The 25,487-nt window shown below is 34.7% G+C and overlaps 4 protein-coding genes across 6 annotated transcripts; 3 read left to right on the top strand and 1 right to left on the bottom strand.

Annotated features, from left to right (window-relative positions):
* The first annotated feature begins 6,046 nt into the window (after positions 1-6,046).
* LOC103872924 (nuclear speckle RNA-binding protein B) lies at positions 6,047-12,704 on the top strand. The gene has a single exon (XM_033273074.1). The coding sequence runs from the start codon at positions 9,350-9,352 to the stop codon at positions 10,040-10,042; it is 693 nt and encodes a 230-aa protein (XP_033128965.1). The 5' UTR covers positions 6,047-9,349; the 3' UTR covers positions 10,043-12,704.
* On the bottom strand, positions 11,989-20,014 carry LOC108868845. Of its 3 annotated transcripts, none has more exons than XM_033273072.1 (3): positions 13,196-20,014; positions 12,817-12,971; positions 11,989-12,493 (listed from the first exon to the last, which is right to left on the bottom strand). In XM_033273072.1, exon 1 carries the CDS (start codon positions 18,861-18,863, stop codon positions 17,091-17,093), a length of 1,773 nt encoding a protein of 590 aa, XP_033128963.1. In that variant the 5' UTR covers positions 18,864-20,014; the 3' UTR covers positions 11,989-12,493; positions 12,817-12,971; positions 13,196-17,090. The 3 variants fall into 3 exon arrangements, with proteins under 3 accessions (XP_033128963.1, XP_033128964.1, XP_033128962.1); XM_033273073.1 differs by having other exon boundaries at positions 11,989-12,268; XM_033273071.1 differs by having other exon boundaries at positions 11,989-12,971.
* Positions 14,562-15,327, top strand: LOC117126064 (B3 domain-containing protein REM9-like). Its single transcript, XM_033273436.1, has 3 exons — positions 14,562-14,778; positions 14,864-14,946; positions 15,028-15,327. The coding sequence occupies exons 1-3, from the start codon at positions 14,562-14,564 to the stop codon at positions 15,325-15,327; spliced, it is 600 nt and encodes a 199-aa protein (XP_033129327.1).
* A 256-nt stretch (positions 20,015-20,270) lies between the features above and the next one.
* On the top strand, positions 20,271-22,241 carry LOC103872923 (nuclear speckle RNA-binding protein B). The gene is made up of 6 exons (XM_009151360.3): positions 20,271-20,478; positions 20,866-20,966; positions 21,063-21,333; positions 21,417-21,478; positions 21,571-21,652; positions 21,824-22,241. The coding sequence occupies exons 1-6, from the start codon at positions 20,376-20,378 to the stop codon at positions 21,922-21,924; spliced, it is 720 nt and encodes a 239-aa protein (XP_009149608.1). The 5' UTR covers positions 20,271-20,375; the 3' UTR covers positions 21,925-22,241.
* Positions 22,242-25,487: the final 3,246 nt, after the last annotated feature.

Raw genomic sequence — 25,487 nt, 5'->3', positions numbered from 1 at the left:
GAAATCTAGTTGATTTTAATAGTTTAAAATTAAACAAATATGATAGAAGATACACTAATTTTTATCAAATCTTTATTATTCAAAATTATTAATTATCATATATATTTTAGTCGTATTAGGCAATTCTGTAATTTTTATTTAAGGAAATTATAAAGAACATTAATAATGAATTTATGGTTAGTTTAATAAAAAGTTTATTATATAATTAGATGAACCAACATATTTCTCTAATGATTCTAAAAATCATCATAGTGATGATACGTGGCTACAAAAAGAAGTTGTAATGCTTCTCAAATAATATATAGGGGATATGAATTATATCTATGTACAATTATAAGTTTTATTTATGTTTATTAATTTTAGAAATTTTGTTTTGATTTTGAATTTAGTCAACTATGTACAACAACTGCTTTTAAAAATTCATAATCAAATTATTATGATAGTATTATAGAAATATATAACTTAAATTATACATTAAAAAATCTAAAATTACATCATAAAAATCGACGGCTTAAATTATACAACACAAAAATCTATAGTTACATCATTAAAATCCGCAGCTTAGAATCTACATCAAAATATATAAAGTTACAGCAATAACCAATCGACCCTTATGTTGCTGCTTTGACCAAGAGATAAGGATTAGTTCTACTAAAATTGGAGGCCGTTGTATCAGATGTCCCAATTTGAATAACTACCGGGACAAAGTCCCAAAACTAATATTATATGCGGTGGTTAGGGCTTTGGCCCGAACCTCTCGTTAATTCAAAAAAAAAAGAACAGGTTAAGTTTGGGCTTTGGAGTCCCTCTTTATTGGCCGTACCTTATTTACTCATTGTCTGACTACATCACATCTCTGAGCGAGACATATTCTTATTGCAGCAAACGATATATTTAATTGTTGCCTATATATTTCAAACAAATATATGGAAAATGCAATCGGTCTTATACTTACCAAAACCAGCAAAAAACATTACTATAAGCTACAAGATTACTGAAATCTAAATATAGCATCGATTTAGCCAACATCTCATTCTTCTGTTTTAATCTTAAAACGAAATTACCGGAGATTCTATATCCCAAAAAAGTGGTAACAATATTTGAATACTCAGATTTAGTCGTAACATTAATTAAAAAAACTTGACCAAAAAAAGAAAATATATTAATGAGCTAATTTCAAATAAGGGAAAACGCTGTGATTTTGCAGCAGATATTTAACTCTTTTAGGTTAGAAACAAAAAAAAAGCCAAAAATCAAACAACAAAATTATAATTTATTTTATGCTTATATATAGTCATTTTTATTCCAAATCTATAGGAAACTAACCAGAGAAAAAGAAAACGTAAATCTTCTTTATTTTACATCTCCATCACACCCCTTTCTGTACGCGTATTTTCAATCTCTTAACAATGTCGTCACAACCAAAAAAAAATGGAAGAAGCTTTGGATTCATTAAAACGTTTATGCGGCTGGTTATGTGCTTCAACGCGACAGCTGAAGGCGATCAACGGGAAAGATCAAAGACACTGTCACGGAGGAGCAGCTTGGTTCACTCCATAAAATCATCTCCTTCCAATGTTTTCGTTAGTGGTCCGATGGTAGACGAAGAAAGGGATGAGAAGATTAAAGATGTTATCCTCTATTGTAAGATGAATTCTCCACTTAATATACCGTGATTCTTACACGCAATTCCTCTTATTTCACTTTTTGTTTTTATTTTTCACTTAGCCACATCTTGGGCTCTTGGCTAAATATCTGTTTAGATTTTCAAGAAAATTTTAAGGATTAATTAGTTCGACAATATTTTTGATATGGTTCGGATTTTTTAGTTTTAAATAATATTTTTTTTTCTATTTTCCGTTTCAGCTGGGATTTGTATATATTTTCAACTTGAACACTGAAGAAACTAATAATCACATTTCACATGAAGTAGCTTTGATCTAATGAGTTATTTTTAGTTTATAGAAGATTGAAATATTGATAACGCTAATACTGGTTCATACTATCTAGAACCAAGACTATTCCAACTATCTGATATCTTATTGTATAGCATGAGTGTATAATATTGTTCTTAATTGTTTATACCATATAATATTTAGATGATCCGCGTAAGAGCTTTAAAGTTATACGCGTTCACTCGTATCTAAAGCTAGTTGTTATAACAAACATGTTAATAACCGTTGAATTCATGAAGGATAGAAAGTATATATACGTGTTTCAAAAAGAAAAAGTATATACTAGTTTCTAATAATAATTTAAACATATAACATGAACTTTTGAAGAATCAATGAAGACTTCCAAGTCCAATCACTTTCCAGCAATATCTAAATATAGATGGACCTTGTCATTTGGAGAGTTGAGTTTGACCTAAAATAGACTCAAAACCAACCACGAAGGACCTTTTCTCCTCTGTTTCTTATGTTTCCGCGTATAGTAACAACATTGCTATTCTTTTCCTGGTTATCTTGTACTAGTGTACTATCATCTTGGAGTTTGCCAATAAAAATATATTACCACTTTGGCCTTTTTCAAATTATTAAGTGTAATCTGATTAAAACCCAAAAAAAAATCATGCAAAAAAATCAATTAAAGCTACTTTCTCCCTTTTTTTTCGAAAACATAATAGTGGAATTTCAGTATGAGCCGAGAGGCCCGAGACCAAATTGTCTTAGCTGAACCAGAAGTTTATCCGTATGAAATCAACTTCATATCTGTCAACCATATATAGTCTAAACCGTATTAAGCGAAAAGCCGAAAACCAAAGTCCATTGTTATCAATATATATATACAATACTAAAAGGCAAATATAAGCCATGAAATGTCCACTTAAGATAGGAAAATCAACTAATCAGAGACCCCGAAGTTGTCACATCATCTCATTTATTTTTTCGTAAAAAATGAAAAAACTATGCAAAGGAAAAGATCGAACCCGGGTTAGCATGACATAAATATAGGATAGCTACCACTAAGCCATTGAAACTTTCTTGGACAAATATTACAATACTAAAAGGCAAATATAAGTCATGGAGAGGGTGTCCACTTAGGATAGGAAAATCAACCAATCAGAGAGCCCGGAGTTGCCACATCATCTCATTTATTTTTTTGTAAAAAATGAAAAAACAATGCAAAGGAAAAGATCGAACCCGGGTTAGTATGACATAAATATTGGATAGCTACCACTAAGCTATTGAAATTTTCTTGGACAAATATACAAAAGGAAAATATAAGCCATGGAGAGGTTGTCCACTTAGGATAGGAATATCAACCAATCAGAGAGCCCGAAGTTGCCATGTCATCTCGTTTATTTTTTCGTAAAAAATGAAAAAATAATGCAAAAGAAAGGATCGAACCCGGGTTAGTACGACATAAATATAGGATAGTTACCACTAAGCCATTGAAACTTTCTTGGATAAATATACAAGAAAGACAAATATAAGCCATGGAGAGGGTGTCCACTTAGGATAGGAAAATCAACCAATCAGAGAGCCCGAAGTTGCCACGTCATCTCATTTATTTTTTTGTATACAAGAATCACTAAATATGTAATCACAAACTCTTATGTAGAGTTACAATAATATGAATTCAACTTTCAAGACTCTGATACTTTATTTTGAAAAAAAAATAAGTAAGTGATTAAGCTAATATATTCTTTGAAAGTGTGAGAAAATTGACAAATATGAAAAAGCATAGATTTTTGTTTTCGTGACAAAGTTTATAATTTTGTAAAAGTAAGTTTAACATATAAATTTTCGTGACAAATATGAAAAGCATAGATTTTTGTACAATTTGACAAAACAACTCAAAACATAGTTCTCTAATGTCTTAATAAAATATTATTTAAGGGTGCAATAATTAAATATATCAATTTAATAAATTTTGTAATTTATAGACAAAACAATAACACAACAAATTTTGTATCATTTGTTTAACCAATCGACAAATATACAAGAAAGGCAAATATAAGCCATGGAGAGGGTGTCCACTTAGGATAGGAAAATCAACCAATCAGAGAGTCCGAAGTTGCCACGTCATTTCATTTATTTTTTTGTATACAAAAATCACTAAGTATGTAATCACAAACTCTTATGTACAATTACAGTAATATGAATTCAACTTACAAGACTCCGATAGTTTGTTTTGTAAAAACAAAATAAGTAAGTGATTAAGCTAATATATTCTTTGAAAGTGTGAGAAAATTGACAAATATGAAAAAGCATAGATTTTTGTTTTCGTGACAAAGTTTAGAATTTTGTAAAAGTAAGTTTAACATATAAATTTCCGTGACAAATATGAAAAAGCATAGAATTTTGTACAATTTTGACAAAACAACTCAAAACATAGTTCTCTAACGTCTTAATAAAATATTATTTAAGAGTGCAATAATTAAATATATCAATTCAATAAAGTTTATAATTTATAGACAAAACAATAACACAAAAATTTTGAAACATTTGTTTAACCTATCGATTTCTTTTCATGAGAATCCAACTAAACAAGATAAAAAACAATTAGATTTACAAATATTTAATTACCATTTTTTTCAATTTTGATTAATTTCAAATTGTAATAATGTATCTTTTTGAAGTTACAAAAAATAATGTTCTTTCTTTAGTACACTAGCATTTTATATAGATTCTATATACACAAATAAATATAATATAACAACATAAGCTTGCTTTCCCCGATTCATATAAAAACTTTTTAAGTTATCCACCAAAGCAAATTAATTAAATTAATCAAATTGTTAGAACACAGCAAATTAATATATAATTTTATTTTAAATTAAATTATTTAAAAAGTGTATTTTCATTTTTAAAAAAATATGTAAAACTGATTTGATGGTAATTTTTATTACATATATATATATATATCAATTCTGTGAAAGATATAGAAGCTTAATATAGAAAAAAATCTTAAATACAAAAAACTCTAAAAATTAACAAAAAAAACTAATAAAAATTAAACTATGATATCATTTGAAAGCTTTTTAGACAATATTAATAAAATATTTAAGCGATAATTAGATAAATTTGATTTTTTTCGCCAGCCAAAAGTTTATTATTAATTAGCATCAGTTATTTCAAGATGTTTAAAAAATGATGGACAAAAAAATAGGATGGACATAAATGATATGAACTATGAATAGGATTTTGTAAAGCTGATTTAGATAACACATATGTACATCCATTTCGAGTCCTTTTTTTATGCCTAAATTCAATTTCTTCAGAGCAGTTTTTCCACAAAGAGATCGTATGAGATGTTGTTTTGATATTCAGATTTGTTTCTTGACTGTTAAGAAGATTGATAACTGTAAAAATGTCTCCTTCGAATATGATATGTTTATAACCGAGTCTCCAATATGAGACAAGTTTGTTTAAAAAGTAAATAATTTTATTTTTCTATATTATATAATAAATATATATTATTTACTGATAATAAAAATATAGTTATTCATCTATCACAAATATCTATGCAAATATATGAATCAAGTACAACAATCAAACAACATAATGATTTCCACAAAGAAAATTTTTAAAAAATATATTTATGTTATGTAGTCTTATTTTATATTCTGTAAATAATGTAATACAATATTATACATTATTTTGTTAGAATTGAGATATATATATATATATATATATCAGTTAGACAAATTAAATGATAATTAGACAAATTTGATTTTTTTTACCATCCAAAAGTTTATTATTAATTAGCATCAATTATTTCAAGATGTTTAAGAAAGGATGGACAAAAAAATAGGATTGACATAAATAATATATGAACTATGAATAGTACTTTGTAAAGCTGACTTAGATAACAAATTTGCACATCCATTTCCAGTCATTTTTTATGCATAAATTCAATTTCTTCAGAGTAGTTATTCCACAAAGAGATCGTATGATGTATTGTTTTGATATTCTGATTTGTTTCTTGATTGTTAAGAAGATTGATAACCGTAAAAATGTCTCCTTCGAATAAAATATGTCTATAATCGAGTCCCCAACATGAGACAAGTTTGTTTAAAAAGTAAATAATTTTATTTTTTTATATTATATAATAAATATATATTATTTACTGATAATAAAAATATTGTTATTCTTCTATCACAAATATCTATGTAAATATGTTAATCAAATACAACAATCAAACAACATAATGATTTCCACAAAGAAATTTTTTAAAAATATATTTATGTTTTTTTTTTTTGTGTAAATGTTAAATTTTATACCAAATTTTCTTTGTGACAGAAGTTACACAGAACACAAGTAGCGGAAAGAAAATATAAATCTAAAGCAACACAAGAGAGAAAGAAAAAGCAAACCCAACTGAACAACAGACATAACCATATTAACAAAAGGTTTTATGGCTTGGAAGGAGCCAAAACTTGACACAGGAAGCATTGCCACATGAGAAGGAAGCCTTTGATAATCCATAAGACCACGCTTTGGTAGAAATCGGCTTGCCCGCAGCGCTACTCCAAATGATTGACTTCCATCCACACGCAGCTTTGCCATCCTAGTCGCTGCAACTCAAGCCTCACACAACCACCGGTAGAGGAGGACCCAAGCCCCTAGAGCTTCAGTCATCGAACCGCCCCAAAAAACCTTTAGAGCGCCTTCTGGGATGCCAATGAACAATTAAAATCTACACTTATTAGACTCGTCTTCGGAAATAATTGCGAGCCATAGCAGAAAACCGGGCGCGGTGAGGACCACATCCTGATGACGTTCATCCTTCCTACAAACGGACCGAAGATCGGCCCACCAAAGCGATCCAAGCGAATCACAGAGGTGCTGGGAAAACCAATCCTCACACGAGTCTCCCACGGAGAGACATCACTCCAATGACCCAAAGGAGGTCTGAACTAACCGCCTCGTGCCACAACTGAGAACCAGAGGCAGCTCCGCAATGCCTCATCAACACAACAACACGGAGGGAGATCCGAACCATTACCTGATGAGCCGGAGAGATAGAAACACCACGCCACACAACGACGCAGACGACATCAAGAGCGGCGACAAACTGAGAGGAGAGAGATGGAGCAACAAGCAACAAAGTCCACGGCAATGTCATAGACGACCCACCATGAAACAGAGTACGATTGTTGCACGCGAGCAACACAGCAGCTACGGCATCCACACGAAAGCCTTCACCGCCACGGTCGCGCACCGGAGAGGACTCTAGACCCAAATTTGTCCGGAGAAAACGGCTGGCTCAACGAACTCGACACCAAGCAAGTGAGCCAACACGCCGTCGGACTGGACCTCCATGAACCCGGAGTAAGACACCAAACCACCGGATCTGAAGAGAGGACCGGCCCCGCTCAGCCACGCGCCCTCACTGCTGTAGAGGAGTAGATCTGGCGAAGGGGAAAACTGTGACCTAACCCTCTACACAACCCTAAACTCCGACTTCTCACCAAATCCAGTCAATCCAACCTCGTCGTAACACCATCCTCTGTCAAGACTCGTCGGATCTACACAGATCGACGGAGCGGCTAGACTTCATCGAACAGAGCCACAAACATATCGGCTAGATATGTGAACCGGCGGAGAAGCAATACATAAAACAACAAACGGACGCTTCCGACGGTGGAGCCGCCGGAGCAAACTGTCGGAGATAAAAGCTTGACCTTCTTTTTTTTTTTTTTTTTGAGAGAGTTTCGTTTAGAGGAGAGATCAAATATATTTATGTTTTGTAGTCTTATTTTATATTCTTTAAATAATGTAATACAATATTATACATTATTTTTTTTAGAATTGAGAAATACATATAATATCTTACTAAGCGCAGTTAAAAGATCTAGTCTTAATTTAATTGTTTAATTTAGTGCGTTTTAGGATTAAACACGTGAGTTGATTATATGCATTTGTCATCTAAACACGGAGCAAGAAAAGGTTCACGTGTTATATACTTATGAATAATGATTCTAGAAGAAGGATAAGACTACCTAAACCCCTAAAAATCTACGTAAACCTTAAAGAACAATCAAATGATCAATCTCTCAAATAAATCCGAAACATTTAACTTGTTTTCAGTCGTAAGACTAAGAGTAATCAATAATTACTAATCATGCATGTGGTTATGAGTCAAAACCAATACACATCTCGTTTTCATTATTTATATTGACACGCATGGAGGCTTGTGGACGAAATACGAGAAAGTACCCCTTTAGTTTGTGGATCTTCAATGAGTTTCTTATGAAGCAAGTTTGCTGGTAATTAATTTGTCATAAGTTATTACTCACTCAAATCATAATTTGGTAGGTTACACTTGTTTGTATAAATTAAAGAGACAGACTATAACTTGAACAGACGAAAGTTATGAAAGTGGACATACCTAATCATTAAACCACAATATCTCAAAGTTCATTTTTAATTTTCAAAAAGCTTGTAGACAACTGTTTAGTTTTTAACGCATATTACTAAAGTTCTTAGTGACCACATTTAATACTTTTATTGTATAAATAGAGTTTGACAAAGGGAAAAAATTGTGTTGGTTATATGGTCCACCGAAACTTGTTCATGTCTGGATGAGCAGAACCGTGTGAGGAGCTGCAAAATCATGCCAAGTCAGCAACAAACTGTCTGACTGTGGTACTCATGACCTCTTCTTTGCTTGACTTTCTCATGAGTTAAGATTAGACGTATTCAAACCCTTATTTTTGTTCATTAGGTTGCAAACAAAAGAAACACACAAGTCAGCTCTTGTATTTTTTTTTTTTTTTTTTAACAGGAGGTTCAAAGGTGACCCGTAATCCGCACGTGGTTTCCGTTTGCCCAAAGGCCCGTAATCCGCACATGGTTTCCGATTGCCAACCATCTAAATCCGTCAGCTCTTGTATTTACTTAGTTTAAATCATAATATAAAAATAAAACAAAAATAACAACGTTAGCATCAGCTAGCTAGCAGGTTTATTTTCAGTTTAGCTAATTATAAACGTGTATTAAGAGTAACAACTAGTTCTGGAGGTCGTAAAATAAAAATCAAGTCTTTTCTAACGACTGGAAAACTTTTTTTATCTATGGGTAAACCAAACCCACATCTTGGTAAGAAATAGACATGAAAGAACATTAAAATATACTAATCAATACAAAACAACCAAGTAGCCAAATTTTACCACATTTTAAGTAGGAAACTTTTGCTTTTCCTCATTTGACTTTTCTCTTCTCCCTCTTTCATACACATATGACATCATATATATACAAGCATTCATGTACCTTCCCTTTTCCCTTAATCATCACATACTCATTGTTCTTCTTTACTAAAAACATCACCACACTCACATATATACGCATATACCTCTCTATATTTTTTTTATATATACTCTTCTCATAAAGTAGACTCTATGGATAATAAATCTCCAAGATCAAAAGAAATCTTGGGACCAAGACCAACTCCATTGAAAATCCGTAAAGACTCTCACAAGATCATCAAGAAGCCACCACTAGCGCCACAACCACTACAATCACAACCACCGCAGCTACACGAGCAAGAACCATCACAACTATTGCCTCCACGCGGTCCAGTGATAATATACACTGTATCTCCCAAGATTATACATACACATCCTAATAACTTCATGACATTGGTTCAACGTCTCACAGGCAAAACCTCTACCCCCACAATTCCATCCTCCTCTTCTCCATACCCCTTAGCACTAGACTACACATCTGCATCAAGAGACACGTCAGCAGTGTTCGATGCATCCCGTGGTTCGATATCTCCGGCGGCTAGGTATGCTGCGATGGAGAAAGCTAATGTTTCAAATGAACTAGGGTTTGTGGGTGGCATAGAGAGCACGAATCAATATTACCAACATGACCATCATCAAAACCGAGCTACCGAACGTGCTGGAATCTTGTCTCCAGGGCCCGCTTCTCTACCGCAGATATCGCCAGATTTCTTTTCTACGGTTGGAGGATCTGATCCTCAAGGTTTTTCGTCGTTCTTCAATGACTTTAGCTCAATCCTACAAGCCACTCCAACGATCCCGTCTCCTTCTTCCATGGACCTTTTCACAAATTTTTTTGATTGTTAGATTGGGATTTTATTTCAAGTTGAACTTAGTTTTACAAGTATTATAGAGGGACACATGATGTGTTATACGTTTTTCATCATTTTTAGGAAACACTCTCATAGAATTAGAGGGGTTATACTTCTGCATGTCGTCATGTTGACGTCATCTGTTAGAAACAAATTGGCAATTTGATGATATATGTATGCGTGTTCGGTGGGCATTTTCATAGTTTTAAATACTATCTTTAGTGACTCTTGTTCCTCCTTAGCTACTTGTGCTCATCGACTATAATCTAATTGGAGGCATTTATTATTGTTACTGTTTGTACATTAAACGTTATGAATTTTGGGTTTGTTTGTATACCAAATCTAGATTGCTTATTTTTTATTTCAAAAACAATCAGTGGAGTAAAAGCAAGTACTTTCACTTGTGTAATTGACTTGTTGCAAAAAAGAAGAAGAAGAAGAATAACATTATATAATAGAAAAATGAAGCTATTGCGTGCAAAGTAGTGACAGGGTGAAATATCGACCAGCTACAACATGCGGGTTAAAATGAAATGTCTGTGTTTGGATCCGCTACCTATCTGGTTTACAGTAGGTGACGTACCGGCATGATTTCTTATGAAAATTGCCGCACGTTTAATTTCTCTTACACCTTATATTCGGATTGTCCAACCACCATGCATCTGCTTCATGCTCCTCAAATCTTATTCGACATCAACTTTTTAAAACTACTAATACATAGACGGGTACAGTGAAAGAAAGTTGTATAAGGTCAAAATGCATTTCAACATGAAAAGGAGATGTTTGTTTTGACTGAAGAAAACTCGTCTATGATCTTAAAGTTCCATCATGGAAGGCCATAAGGGTTAAATACAGGCCCCACTAATACTGCTTAGCCCACTCTGGGGATTCTATAGAAGCAACATGAGAGGTTCACAAAAAAAACCATGAGCTTCACAAGATTCAATGCTTCCAGTCCATTTTCTTGTGGAAAATGAGAACCATTTTGGTCATTAATACAAGAAATAGACTTTATCTGCTATTAATAAAATGGTGCAAAAGTTAGTTTTGACTAGTCTTCACAAGAGCTAATTTGCTTTAGCAATTTGACTTAAGAGGTTCGACTTAGATATCATATGACCTCCTTTGCAGGCATTTGATTTAGAAGATCGCCCTGCAGCTAGTTCTACATTTTCCCGAGCTTTCTTGGAGTTAGCATCTCCGACTCAGCCTAAACCCCAATTATATTGTAAAACCAAATCCATGATGTGTTTATTATTACATATCCACACAAGTGATATCTACGCCATGTTGGTGAGTATAGTAATGGGAAAAGTTTGATTGTGGGTCCATTTCAGAGTAAGTGTGCGTAACTCAGCTCGCAAGACTTGATTAGTCTTGCTACTATCGTCTACTAGAAAAGAGTTGCGTGAATCTCTTTTAGATCACAACCCACGAAAATTCTCAATATTAAAATTCAGAAACTTATCTTTCATTACTCAACAAATCCCACTAAATAGTCTGCTAATTAATCTTCTAGAAAAGATCACATAAAATATTATACAAAATAGAGTTTCAAATAATCACCATCTAATTATTAGAGAACCTAGTCAAACCCATTAATGGAAAATTTACGAGTGACAAATTACTTGTGGAGAGGACGAGATTAAGAGCATCATTATCCTAGAGATCCTTTAAAGATCTCTTAATTAATTTTTAATATTATTTAAATAGTAAATTTGGTTAAAAGACTTAATTAAGAACTTTCAATTTTTATATCTTCCATTGCAAGTCTCTTATTTAAGGGTTTTTAGAAAAAAAAAATATTATTAAAATGATCATAGAGGTAGAAGTTTCTATAAGATGAAAATCTAGAGCTTATCCAAAACAAGTGAAGAGGAGTAAACAGATGCATGATTGAATCTATGGCAATGAAGAAGCAAGAGTGAGAAATTTGAGAACTGTCACTTAAAAGGACTTATTATAAAGAACCAAGTAATGAAATCAACTAACAAGAGAGATGGAAGGAGAAGGTTCTGCAACGAGAGAGAGTGTGTGAGTGAGATGAGAAAAGGGGAGGAGACAGTACTTGAGTTTGAGTATGAATAAACACAAAGGCATCAGAGATAAGGAGTAAGCTATGTTCAGCTCTGGACCTGAGCTTCTGCTGCTCTTCCTTTTCTTCATTGGCTGCAGCCATTAGCTCATCAAACTTCTCTGACTTCCCAAGCGTAATTTCAATCTGCAAGACCAAAAAAACAAAGAATCAAATTTTGATATCTCACGAAAAGTTCATCTGTTTAGTGATTTATACTATTCACTTATCTTATCAATAATACAATTTCTTTGCTTGGTTTATTGTTTGTTTATGGACGAAAGCAGAAACCCAATCTGTTTTTAAAGATCTTTATCCCACTTCTCTTTTTCAACGATCAGCAAGATTCAAAGGTTACTCAAACCTCAGGACCTGTAACCAATAGATAGAATTTGAACTAGAAGATGCCTTGTAATAGAAGACGATTAGCTGTATTCCAAGCCAAGCAAAGTACAAGTAACGAAACTCATATATCATTTTACTGCAACATCAATGCTGGACTCTTGTGACATATCTAGAACACAAATAATTTATGGATATATCCACTAGATATTCTTATGATTGATAAACATTAATGCACAAAGAAAAAAAAAAAAGATGAACACGATCAAAAACCTTAACATAGTTTTTCAAGCTCACAAAACATAAGTTGACCTTAACGTAGAACACAAAAAAGGAACAAGAAACTCTCTTACTAGAATTGATTAATCTTCAGGAACAAAAGGTCTGCTGTCAAAATCTTCTGTCTTCAGCTATGTCAGGGCAATACCTTTGAGACAAAATCTCAACTTGTTCTGCAAACGTTTTGCTTCCAGGTAATCCGATATGATTCACCATCTGGTTCCACCGACTTGTACAAAAGTCAAAAACAAAACCCAGTTACACAATCACTGAAAATAGCCGTTTACAGATCCTATAACATAAGTAATCAACACACCAATCAAAGCTTACACCTTTGTGATTCTCACAAGACAGCTAAAGTATAGAAATTTCCAGAAAGATTGAACCTTTTGATGGATTCAGACAATGATCTCCTCGATCGTTGATTCCAGAAATAAATAGGAAAGTGTGTACCTTGGCGAGGTTGACGTAGAAGAACAATGGTTTCTTGGTGTTGGAAACTTGAATCCGGTTCTTCTTCTGGGAATCAATGGCCAAGTTCATCTTGTTCACTCCGTCTGTTATCTCTTCCATCCATGGATGCTGATTCGGAATCTGTAAGGGAGAGTCAAGATGACTTGCGAAGAGAAGCCGGGACATCATCTCCTATACCCACCCAGCTATATCTCTAATCTCCATAAGATATGAAAACAAAACAAAAATGGTAAGTTAAATAAAAAACCGGAAATTACATTTAACCCTAGAACATTTGAAGTATTTACCGGTTGTACCTACCTTAACCGAAGTAATAACCGAATTGAGTTGAACCACGAACCAATCCCTAATTTCGACCCGAAATTAAAACCTAACCGTCCAAAAACTGAATGGTACCAATTCACTTTCTTAAATCTCCAAACCAAACCCGATTCCCTCCCATTTTCGGGAAGCCCTTCCCTCTCTTGACACTTCGGCGACACAACCGAGGGAGACCACCAGCGACGGCCAATCCCACCGAAGAGGAGACCAGCGACGGCCAATCCCACCGATAGCGACACAACCGAAGGTATGTCTTCCTCGTCGGTTCTGTTTCTCCATCGATCGAGTTTACCATTTTTATGAAGAAACTACAAAACGTCGGTTCATTTCTTTAGGGTTGGAGAAAACGTCGGCTTTGTTTAGTGTTGCTTAGGGTTTTTTAGATGGCGACACCACCAAATGGTTAATTAAGTTGCTTAGGGTTTTTAGATTCGGTCCATCGATCGAGTGACGGCTTTGCTTAGCGTATTTGATTGATTGAGTTCATGAATTAGATCTGTTGATCGAGTTCATGACGCTAGTTTTGGTTATATCGAGTGCATGATGCTTGATTGAGAATTTTATGCTAGCTCAGTCGATGGAGTTCATGATGCTTGATTGAGTTCATTTGCTAGTTTTCGGTTATAGCAAATGGTTAAATAAAACTGAAAATGATATAGAATGATATAGATTTGGTCTGTGATTTTAGCAAGTTCCTTGACATGCGTCTAACTTTGTCTAGCTTTTGTTTCTTGATTTGGTCCGTGATTTGTCTAACTTAGTTGATTTGTCTAATTTTTGTTTCTTGTTTGCAGATGGTGCAACCGCAAGAACCTCATTTCTTCCAACCTTTGCTTCCTGGATTCCAGACTTACTTGTTAAACACACTCTCTGTATTGCCTTTTCTTGATTGCAAGAACCTGATTTCTTCCTTGTTTGTGTAACTTACCTCAAATCTTGATTGCAGACAATACCCATTGTATTTTTCTCCAAGCACATCCAAGGGAAGACGAATGGGAACACATGGACACTAACATCCGACTCTATGGATCAAACATGGCAAGTGATACAAGAAGAGAGGCGACTCACCCGAGGTTGGAAGGAGTTCGCTGAGGCACATGACCTTCGAATAGGAGACATTGTCATCTTCAAACTCAAAGGTTCCATGGTCTTTCACGTCACTCCTTTTGGTCCGAGCTGCTGTGACATCCAGTACACATATCCCAACTCAATGGAAGAAGCCCATGACCACCAGAACAATAGTTAGTGTGATTCAAAGTCACCGTACTAGCATAGGTTACTTATGAGGTTTTTTGAAGTTGTTGTTTGTTTCTTGTGTTTCAGCAGGAATAGGGGCAAGGTTTTCTTACTCGTGGGACTACTGTTTTAAGGCTGAGGTCACGGATTCTAATGTCCGTGAAGACAAACTTGTGAGTGAAACGAGTGTTCTTTTGTGTACTTACACATCTTTATGTTGTTCTGACACATATGTTTATGTTCTTTTGTTGCAGGATCTCCCTGTGGGGGCTACTGGTTGTAATGCTCTGAACAAAGAATGCAAAAAGGCGAAACTAGTGAACATAGAGGGAAAGGCGTGGAATGTGTCAATGCGATTTAACGAATCAGGCGGCTTCTACTACATCAAAGGGTGGAGAAAGTTCTGTGCTGAAAACAAATGCCACATTGGAGACAGCTTTGTCTTCAATGTGGTTGGAGATGGGAACACTTGGCCATTGATGTGTGTCTGTGCTCCAAGTAAGGAGTGTCTTAAATCTGCAGGTGACATTGCTTCTTCCTCCCGGGTGAACTAGGAAGATCATGTGTTCTAGTTGGGGACGCGTCTATGTTGGTTGTGACTTGATCTTAAGAGCACAATGTCTTGTGCTTTGAACTTATTTTGTGTGTCTTTTATATGTTTGCTTTTTGGTACTTTGAACTTTTGGTTAATCATTTTCACGTCCTGAATGATGATATAGATTTGGTCTGTGACTTTAGTTAATCATTTTTCGACTTTTAGTTAATCATTTTCTTGATTTTGGTTTGATGTTGCAAACTTGTTATTTTAGTATAATGTCACAAGACACACGCATAGAGAAGTAAACCACAAAACACATAAACATTAGATAGATAGTTTAAGTCATAAGACACACACATAGAGTCATAAGACACACACATAGAGAAGGAAAGTAGCAACATGGATCAAAGTACCATCATACGACATAGAACAACAACAACAACAACTTAGAACAACAACAACTTAGAGCAACAAGATGGGATCATGGACGGTGGAGTTGGTAAAGCTGAGCCTTGAGGCGATCAATCTCCTCAGCCATCTCTTTGACACGGTCTACTAACTTAGTAACCTCGTCCTGAATCGCGAACACCCACGGCGTACGAAAGTGGAGACCATTATTCTGCACAAGTTTTATCACAAGTTATACAAGTTTTTCAAGTTTTCCAGTTTTACCAGTTTCCTAGTTTTCCTAGTTTTCCTAGTTTTCTAGTTTTCCTAGTTTTCCTAGTTTTCCTAGTTATGCAAGTTTTACCTGCTTAGCAGGTTCTAGTTATACAAGTTTTACCAGTTTTGCACGACATGAAAATTACCTCAAAGTTTTTGCAGGTGAAGTACCTCCTTCCAGGTTGCGTATCAAAATCATTGGGAAACTTGTTACACGGAGATACCTCGGGAATGATACCTCCACCACACGGGCACTTGGTCGGGACGCCGTACTGTGCATCAGCCACGAAACCAAGCATGTCGTTGTGTCTCTTCAAGGCCTTCATGTGACTGTACTCCTCGTCGGGATGAGTCATGCTTCAGTTCTTACTGTCAGAGAGAAATGGGAGAAACCGAAAGAGATCGAGAGAGAGGAATGAGGGATGGAGTGGAGAGAGAGAGAGAGATGGCTCGGTAAAGAAGGGGGAGGAGAAGTAGAGGGATGGAGTGGAGAGAGAGAGAGATGGGACGTGACATAGAGGGGAAATGGAAGAAAATAGAGAAAAAAAATGAAAATAGTTAAAATAATTAAAATAATTATTTTCCCTCATATGTTTTGGCGCCAATGTAATTTCATTTCCCTCCCCGAAATTTGTTCTTAGTTTTACATAAGATACTAGTTTTACGAGATTTGCTCATAGTTGTACTTTCTGTGGTTTATAATTTATTCAGTGTTACCAGTGCTTTCAGTTTGGTTTTCTTGTTTTACTTTCGATTTTAGTACTTGAACATGATATTTATCTTGTTCACTGCACAAATATTTGGGAAACAAACATTACCTGATAATCTCTTTTGTGACATGTTCTTCATTCACAAAGTGTGAGTGAAACTATAAGGTTTATTATGGAGATAGTAAGAGTTTTCATAATTTTTGAGAAAGTTTTGAAAAAAACATGTTTAATTGAATTATTAGTCAGACTAGAGTAATCATAATAGTAAATGTCATAACGAATCAAGTTTGCATCTACATAATAATAATGTCACACTCGAAACACAATGCAGTTTTACAAAGAAGAAAAAATAGTTTTCCAGAGTTTTCCGAAAAAAATACAAATTACACAGAGTAACAAGTTGTGGTTAGGCCGTGTTCTGCTCTGAAGGGCTTGAACCATTTCCAAATAACAGCCAATTGAAACCAAAATTTTGCCTAGGCCGCTTTTTGTTCTGTGTCCTCCTACGGCGTTCTCCACCAGATGGAAGTCTATTAACTCTTTTCCTTCCCTTCCGCTTGATAGGATCCGGAGGTATGATCTTCAGCTCCCTGATGTGATCCGGGACTTCCCATACAGACATGTCTGGCACAGCATAAATTGTCCTGCAATACGCCATTGTGTACATCTTTCCCAACTCCATGAATCTATGCCCGACTACATCTTTGGTGACGTTAGAAGCATGCCCTTTAACATTTTCCTTCAAATGCCATAAAAAATGACCATGGTGAGCCTGAGGGTACACGTTTGCTATTGCAAATATCAGACTTGGATTTCTATCACTCATGAAAACCAGTTCAGAAGAGTCTGGTATAACGCTTCTAAGCATCTCAAAAAACCAGGTCCAACTAGCATGATTCTCTCCATCAAGTACAGCAAACGCAAGTGGATAGCAATGACGGTTAGGATCTTGAGCTTTGGCAAAAATTAGAACACCCCCATATCCGTTCTTTAGCCATGTTGCATCGACAACAATCACTTTTCTCATAACTGCAAACCCTTCAATGCAAGCTCCTAACGCTATGAAGAGGTACTTGAATTTACCTGAGTCATCCAATTTCACACTAGTTTTTGTTCTCGTGTTCATTTTCTCTAACATGTACAAATAGCTATACATCATCCTGTAGCTATCTTCCGGACTACCACGTGTATCACAAGAAGCCAAATTCTTTCCACGCAATGCTGTGGAGTAGGATATCATGACACCAAGTTTGGACTTAACCAGAGCCTTAATATCTTTTGGAGTTGGAGTTTGCATATCTCCTGGGAATTCCTCATTCAAAAAACTTGCCACTACTTCTGCTGACGCTCTTCTCTTGTCGTTGCTGTCACTTTGTTGTGTCCGCGAGCATGTATGCATCTTCGTGTAGCTTTTTATTGAGAAAATTTCTGTCCCAGCAATCCTTGAAGCTCGTATTACCCATTTGCAGTCAGCTTGCGAACATGTTATCACCAATCGATTTCGATCAGACTTTTTAGTGACATAACGATAACATTCACAATATGCAGCTCTATCCACCATCTCCTGAATTGCCTTCTTACTTGGAAATTCGTCATGTTTATTGAGACTCAAACCATCGCCCCATTCCTCTATACAACTACTCCGTACTATTGCAGGTGGCTCTTCAACATACTTATCGGCGGTTGGATGTACGGTATCAGTCTCCGCAGCCGTTTCATTCTCCGCAGCCGTATCAGTCTCCGCAGCCGTTTCATTCTCCGCAGCAGTATCATTCTCCATACCAGTATCAGTCTCCGCAGCCGTATCATTCTCCATACCTGTATCAGTCTCCGCAGCCGTATCAGTCTCCGCAGGCGTATCAGTCTCCATACCAGTATCAGTCTCCATACCAGTACCAGTCTCTTTAGCACTCACCTCGTTATTCCCCTGGTTCTCACCAACGTACAATGTAATGGCATTAGGTCCAACTTCATGTTCCAATAGCTGCAAATCGTTGTAGTTCATACCAACAGAACTTTTACCCGCTATCGAAAGTTTATCTTGTGGTCTCGCTCCCGACCTTTCACTACTCTCCACAACCAAAAGACATCTTTGGTTCTCTTTATCGACACATCCGAGGTAAACATAAAGATCGTCATCATCAGCAATAGTTACAGCTTTCTTGCAACGTATCACCATCGGAATGTAGCTCAATTTCAGTTTTTCCTTACGTTCATCCAACCCAAGCTTCTTATATATCTTTTCTTATAACATTGACAGCGTCACATCCTCCACTGATGCCTTCACAGATATACCATACATGCAGTCTTCATATGTAAAATGTACGAATACGTTATTAGTCATTCTATCCTGCCAAAAATATCGCACAAGATCAACAAAGTTATACCAGTTGTTCGAGTTTTCCTAGTTATTCTACTTTTCCCAGTTTTCCAACAATAATCCAAAACACTAGGTTTCGAATCGCATCTATCAACGTTTAATTCAACCACATTAATACATTTTATACCAAATCGCTATACTAATTGACCCATCAACTAAACAATGCTGTTGTGCATTGCTCCTAGCTCGATTCCAAATACATGCATTTCTCAAGAGAAGTTGGGGGACCTGAGTTTACCTGCAATACCCAACTATATTTGCGCCGATGGAATGCTAGACCTCCGGAAACACTTTGAAAATGGAGGAGGAGGAGAGAAGCTGCGGCGACAGAGCCGGATGGGGGAGCGGGGATGGGGGAGGGAGCTGCTCGGGGAGCTGCGGGGAGGAAGAAGATGGGATTTAGCTTTTCTCAATTAATTTTTTTTTAATAAAACCATTAACCAAACTTCCCAAACCAACGATTTTCAATCACAAACCCAACCCAATCACATTACAATTTTCGATTTTCATTCAACCCATCCCCCCAAATCAAGGTCAGTTTAGTCTTTCCACAATTCATTAAAGAGTTATGGGTATAGATGATTTTAGTGGGTATAGGAGATTGAGTGATGAGGAGGATGGGCAAAAGAGGTGATGTCCCAGAGAAGCCAAAAGAGGAGAGAAGTCGGGAGAGAGAGGAGCCGAAATACCCTTCCCCACTCATTTTTGGACACCTGTCCACAAGAGACCTCCCTTCCTTTCCTTGATTAAGAGACGTATCTTTCTTATTAATGTATTTTTCATTTTATTTTTAATTCCAATTAGGCTAAAATACCCTTTTAGAGACTGGAATAATGATGCTCTAAGAGTATCTCCAACCCTACTCTATTTTTTATTTTAAAATAGAGTTTAGAGTAAAAAATGTTCCAATGGTACTCTATTTCTCACTCTATAATAGAGTGAAAAATAGGTTTACTCCAAATATAAAGTAATTTGTTTTTATTTTGTTAATCACTCTATTTTCTACTCTATTTTAGAGTACCATTGGAGCAAACTCAAACTCTATTATAAAGTTACTCTATTTAAAAGTAAAAAATAGAGTAAGCCATTGGAGATGGTCTAACAAAAAATCTAAAGGGCAGACCAAAACACTTTCAAGTAGCTTTTCATCAAATGGGCCGATAGGTATATGAGTCTATAGGCCCGTTAAATAAGTGTCAGAATAAACCGGGTCGGGTAACAGAAATTCGGATCATTCGGTTATCTAAAAGCAGAAACTGAAACTGAAATCGAGCGAAAATTAGAAATTATTGTTCCTTTCAGTCGCCGTCAATGGCAGATGGGTACTGGAACCAGCAGCAGCGACACCATCAGCCTCCTCCGATGTCGTCGATCCCTCACGGTGGTCCTCTGAAACGTCACCGTTCTGACTTCGGTAAAAAAGCTAAATTCTCCATCCTTTTTTTGTTGTGATCGTACGATTTAGACCTAGAGAAGCTTGTTTCTATACTTGGGAGATTCAAATGTTTCATTGTATTGGGCATTGTTGTGCGGCTTGTCATAAAGACAATTGAACAGGTTATATATGTCTTAAAGATTGCTCCTTTGCCCTAAAAACTTATTTGTTTACTCAATAGGCTGAGCTATAATTGAGTTTAGGCGTTTTGATCCGTTCGTTATATTGTGATGGAATGGTTCTGTGTATGTGTCCTGTTACATTGATGCTTAAGTTAGAGATGTTCATCAAAACCACTGCTTGGTAGTTGCTGATTCATGTCTACAGTACATTTTACATGTAAATATTACGCCTTGTCTTATTCAGAACATGATTACGTGTCACGAGATGAGGATAGAGGTATCCCTCATTCTGTAAGAGATACGAGGACTATTGGGTCGGCTTATGATCGCTACCTCCAGAGTGCGGTACAGATCCTTTATTATTCACTTATGTACTTTTATGTATTGTCTCTTCTTCGTTTATTTCGTCAGTGAATTGAAAAAGTCTTCACTGTTCTGTAGCAAACGTCTTCTATGCCATCTGAAGAAGCTGGTCGCTTTCATGGTGCTGGCATGGGAAGACGAGGAGGAGGTGACATGGGTGAGCTTATGCCTGGGCGTGGTGGAGTTATGCCTCCAGATTTTGGGCCTAATGGTCGAGATTTGGGTTTTGGTCAACAAGATTTAGTTGTTGCTAGGCCTGGAAGAGAACTGCTTCGTCTACCTCCAGATGCATCCAACACTCTCTTTGTCGAAGGACTTCCTTCTAATTGCTCTAGGAGGGAAGTATCTCGTATCCTATTTTTTTTATGGTTCGTTTTCAAACTTCTTAAGAATGTCTTGTGCTGGTTAGTCTCCTTAAGTATATGGTCTTAGATATATTTCGGCCTTTTCTGGGATATAAAGAAGTGAGACTTGTGACCAAAGATACAAAGCAAGTAAGATTCACTGGCTCCAACTTGAAACATTGTTGAAGTTTTTTAAACAAATTTCGTTACTTTTTTTGACTAACTAAAGGGTTTTAATGCAGAGGAATGGAGATCCTGTTGTTCTATGTTTTGTTGATTTTGAAAATCCTGCATGTGCAGCAACTGCTCGTACCGCCCTGCAAGGTAAAATGAGATTCTCCCTGTGTCCCAAATTGGTAATATTAGGTCCAACATGTTTTGCTTTATTTCTTGTTATATACTTATCTTTCATCAACATATTCCTCTTTTTCTTTTTTTTTTCTGAAGAAAGACACTCGAACTTTAACTGATGTTATGCTACTATGCATTTGACAGGCTATAGAATGGATGAAAATGAACAGGACTCCAAAAATTTGCAGATCCAGTTTTCAAGAAACCCAGGTCGAAGAGCAGGACAACGCGGAGGAAGGAGGTGATGAGTGGGAGACATTTGGAGGCGGCATCACTCAAATGGTAGCTTATTGTTTCTCTAGAATACAAACACACTTGATCACTTATTCAGATCCTTGGGAGTACTACTCTCACGGTCTCACCCAAAGCAACAAAGATGTATGGATTATACACAACAGAGATGTAATCTAGCAATCTCTATATATTTCCGTATTTTCCATATTAATGACAGATTTAAAGTGTATGATCTTATTAATGATATTTCTGAAAGCCCAAAATATATTTGTTACAAACTTTTCCTTTGTATGTGGGAATTATACGAAATACGAATGTGTTTGTATCTCGGATGTTTTTTTTTCTTTTGCTAAAAATACTTGGGTGTTAAAACTCAGATGTTAAAGGTTCTATCTAATAAATAAAGTAGCAAATGATTAAGGAATCTCATAACCAGATAAAAGGTATCAGGGACACTGCTACTATATACTTTGGTCGACCAAAACAGTCAATAGAGATGGCATCGGCGATGGATAGAGAGAGTAGGGGTGAGAGTATATTCCATATCCCAAGACCAGATGCTTTTTTTCAGTGTCCAACATATTTATTTTGGCTTTTCTATTGTTCATCATCATAAATCATCAAGAAGTTTCATGCTCATGTCCACGTTAATAATGTAACAATCGTACATATCAATCTTTTCTCTTTTGTATTTCCGATCTTTTACATGCAGTAGATTGCGACTTTTGAGACAAGATTTGATTTTGTAATTAAGCTGAGTCTGTATATTGCACATGCCCTTACTCGTTTTGATATGATTGGTGTAGTGGATAAACTAATATAAGAGTGAAAAGCCTTCAAAATAGTATATAGTAGGGTAAAGAAATTATGAATGTTATAAAGCAGCAAAAAAGCACGTTCTATATGTTAATTTTTACAGATATTTATATATGTATATATATGTAATTATTTATAAAGTCGGAGTAAAAGATTCAAGAGGTTTAAGATGAAGAGGACGATGAGGATAATATGTGGTGAACATTAGAAGTCAGATTTTGTCCCATATCAATTATACCTTTCTCATAAATGGCTGAACGTACTCGATAAGAATTGTATTCACATCACCTACTGAAAAAAATTAAATAAGTAAATAAATTACAGATGAACGATATTTACATCTAGTTTATTGTTTTTAAAAACAAAATTCTAAAAGTTTTTCACTCCCAAAATGTAGTTGCTTTTAGCCACTGGTTTGGAAGAATATAATAATTAATAGACGTAGCTCTGAATAATTGATTCACTGCCATGATAATAGTTTAATGACATGTAATATAACATTATATTGAAGATATTCTTGATCGAACAAAGACTAATGTTAGGAGACCTAACGAATTTATATGATTGAAGGAAGAGAGACAAGTTGTTAAACATAAATTATATTAGTACATTTTATAGAATATTGGTTCAAGTGGATCGAAAAGTCTCTGTTCTACACTACTACCTAATCTACATTATTATATTGTTCACTTATGATAGTAGATATTAATCAATACCAATTAGAGTGGTTCCAAAAGATCTTACACTGGAAAAGACCCTCTTAACAACTTTCTTCAATATTTTTGTTTTGGCATTCTTGTATTTTTAGGACTCTCCTGGAAACAATGACATCTACATTTCTCATAATGTGAAATTTTTTATTTCATGAACTCTAGCTAGTTTGTTCATTTGCCATTACGTACTGTGAATTAATTTGATACAACACTATGAATATAACAAAAGTAATGACCATTCTACACAAAACAAAAGTTATAAAATAATTAACAAAATAAATGAGATTAGGGAGAACCAAATCATGATGTCTAGAGATCATATCTTGTGAATGAACAATGACTAGAGCTTTGAATTACATCCATTTTGTTTCATTCAAACCCAACTGCTAATTTGTTTCAGACTAAACAAAAAATGAGAGTGTATGTTATACAATATATATGAACAATACAAATACTTTCAAGAGATGTTACACTGGAAAATACCCTCTTAAATTTCTTTAAAAAAATTTCGCTTTCTAGTATTTTTAGAACTCTCCTGAAAAAAGTGACATCTACATTTGTCAAAATGTGAATTTTTTTATTTGATGAACTCTAGCTACTTAATTCATTGCCATTATTCCATGAAATAATTTAGTACTAGGAAATCACCCGCGTTAAAACGCTGGATATGTTTTTTTTAATTTTTAATTTTTTTTTTAATTTTCAAAATCGACAGAAGATTATTGCAAATGTTAGGGTTTGTATGTTGATAATATGGGATTCGAATCTACATTTATTTTTTATAAATATATATTATATATGTTACTAATTTGAGTTTGATAAAATACTTTGTTTTATTGTCACGCTCACTAAACAATTTATTATGCAGAATTAATTAACATATTTTAACTATATTAATTCCCTTTAATTTTTTTTTGGATATCTATATAATAATAAAATGTAACCATATTTATAGACAATTTAATAAAGAGATTTAGGAGAATTTTTCAGAATATCATGTTTGATTTAATAGATTAGATTTTTGATTGATTAAAGTAATATATCAAATAAGACATATTAATAATCTATAATTAGTCTAACATAGACTTTTGTACAATATATAGAAATAAGACTCTAAATTAATTGAATAGATAATGCTATGATAATAATAAAAGCAATGGCCATTTTACACACAAAAAAAAATAAAGGTTATAAAATAATTAACAGAAAAAGGATTAGAGAGAACCAAATCGTGACGTCTAGGAACCAAATCTTATGAATAAACAATGACAAATTTTTAATTACATTGATTTGTTTCATTCAAACCGAACTATTACTTTCTTTCAAATCAAACATACAAAAACATCGGAATGTATGGAATATGGTATACATATATTTCTTTTTTTAACTAAATTATATAAATATATATATAATTTTTTTTTTGAGAACTATATAAATATTTCTTTGTACGGGAGTACTGTATTAAAAGAAGTTGAAGAGGTCCCGTTTCTGAGATGATGTTATTACTAATTTACTATGATCAGCTGTTTATGAATTATGACCATGGATATGAAAATATGATCCATTCTCTGCTCTATTAGTTCCTCCTCGAGTTTGTTCTTGGAATGAAGTTATGTTTTTGTTGATTGTTGCCCTGTTTATTTACTTTCGTTTTGCCAGGGTAACTCTTGTAAAAGTTTACTACTATAGTACTATTGTAGAACAACCTCATACCATTGATGAAATTTACAGTCTTAGCAAAAAGAAAAAAATGCTTCTATGATGACCAACGTAATAATAGTTGTCCCCAGCATTTTCTGACGTTCCACACAGGCCACAGTTACCGACCTGACTACTTTACTAACTTTACTGACAAAAGAAAATCTAGCTGATAAAAAAAACAAAAAGAAAAAGGAAAAAAGTAAATATTTGTTATATATCGTTGTCTTCTTCTTTAGTAATTAGTAATATTTTTATTTATTTGAAATATGAATTTTGTGAGGGAAAATGTGTGGTCAAATGGTTATAATCGTGGATGGAATTACATTTCACTATCGCCTACCACT

The sequence above is a fragment of the Brassica rapa genome, chromosome A06 (genome assembly GCF_000309985.2).
Source record: "Brassica rapa cultivar Chiifu-401-42 chromosome A06, CAAS_Brap_v3.01, whole genome shotgun sequence".
NCBI lineage: Eukaryota > Viridiplantae > Streptophyta > Magnoliopsida > Brassicales > Brassicaceae > Brassica > Brassica rapa.
This window is presented reverse-complemented; position numbering and strand designations above follow the sequence as displayed.

Coding starts and splice junctions, on each gene's coding strand:
- LOC103872924 (XM_033273074.1), top strand. CDS start 9,350: ATGGATAATAAATCTCCAAGATCAAAAGAAATCTTGGGACCAAGACCA.
- LOC103872923 (XM_009151360.3), top strand. CDS start 20,376: ATGGCAGATGGGTACTGGAACCAGCAGCAGCGACACCATCAGCCTCCT. Junction 20,479..20,865: donor ACGTCACCGTTCTGACTTCG/GTAAAAAAGCTA, acceptor TGTCTTATTCAG/AACATGATTACGTGTCACGA. Junction 20,967..21,062: donor ATCGCTACCTCCAGAGTGCG/GTACAGATCCTT, acceptor ACTGTTCTGTAG/CAAACGTCTTCTATGCCATC.
- LOC108868845 (XM_033273071.1), bottom strand. CDS start 18,863: ATGGTGATACGTTGCAAGAAAGCTGTAACTATTGCTGATGATGACGAT.
- LOC117126064 (XM_033273436.1), top strand. CDS start 14,562: ATGGATCAAACATGGCAAGTGATACAAGAAGAGAGGCGACTCACCCGA. Junction 14,779..14,863: donor CCATGACCACCAGAACAATA/GTTAGTGTGATT, acceptor GTGTTTCAGCAG/GAATAGGGGCAAGGTTTTCT. Junction 14,947..15,027: donor ATGTCCGTGAAGACAAACTT/GTGAGTGAAACG, acceptor CTTTTGTTGCAG/GATCTCCCTGTGGGGGCTAC.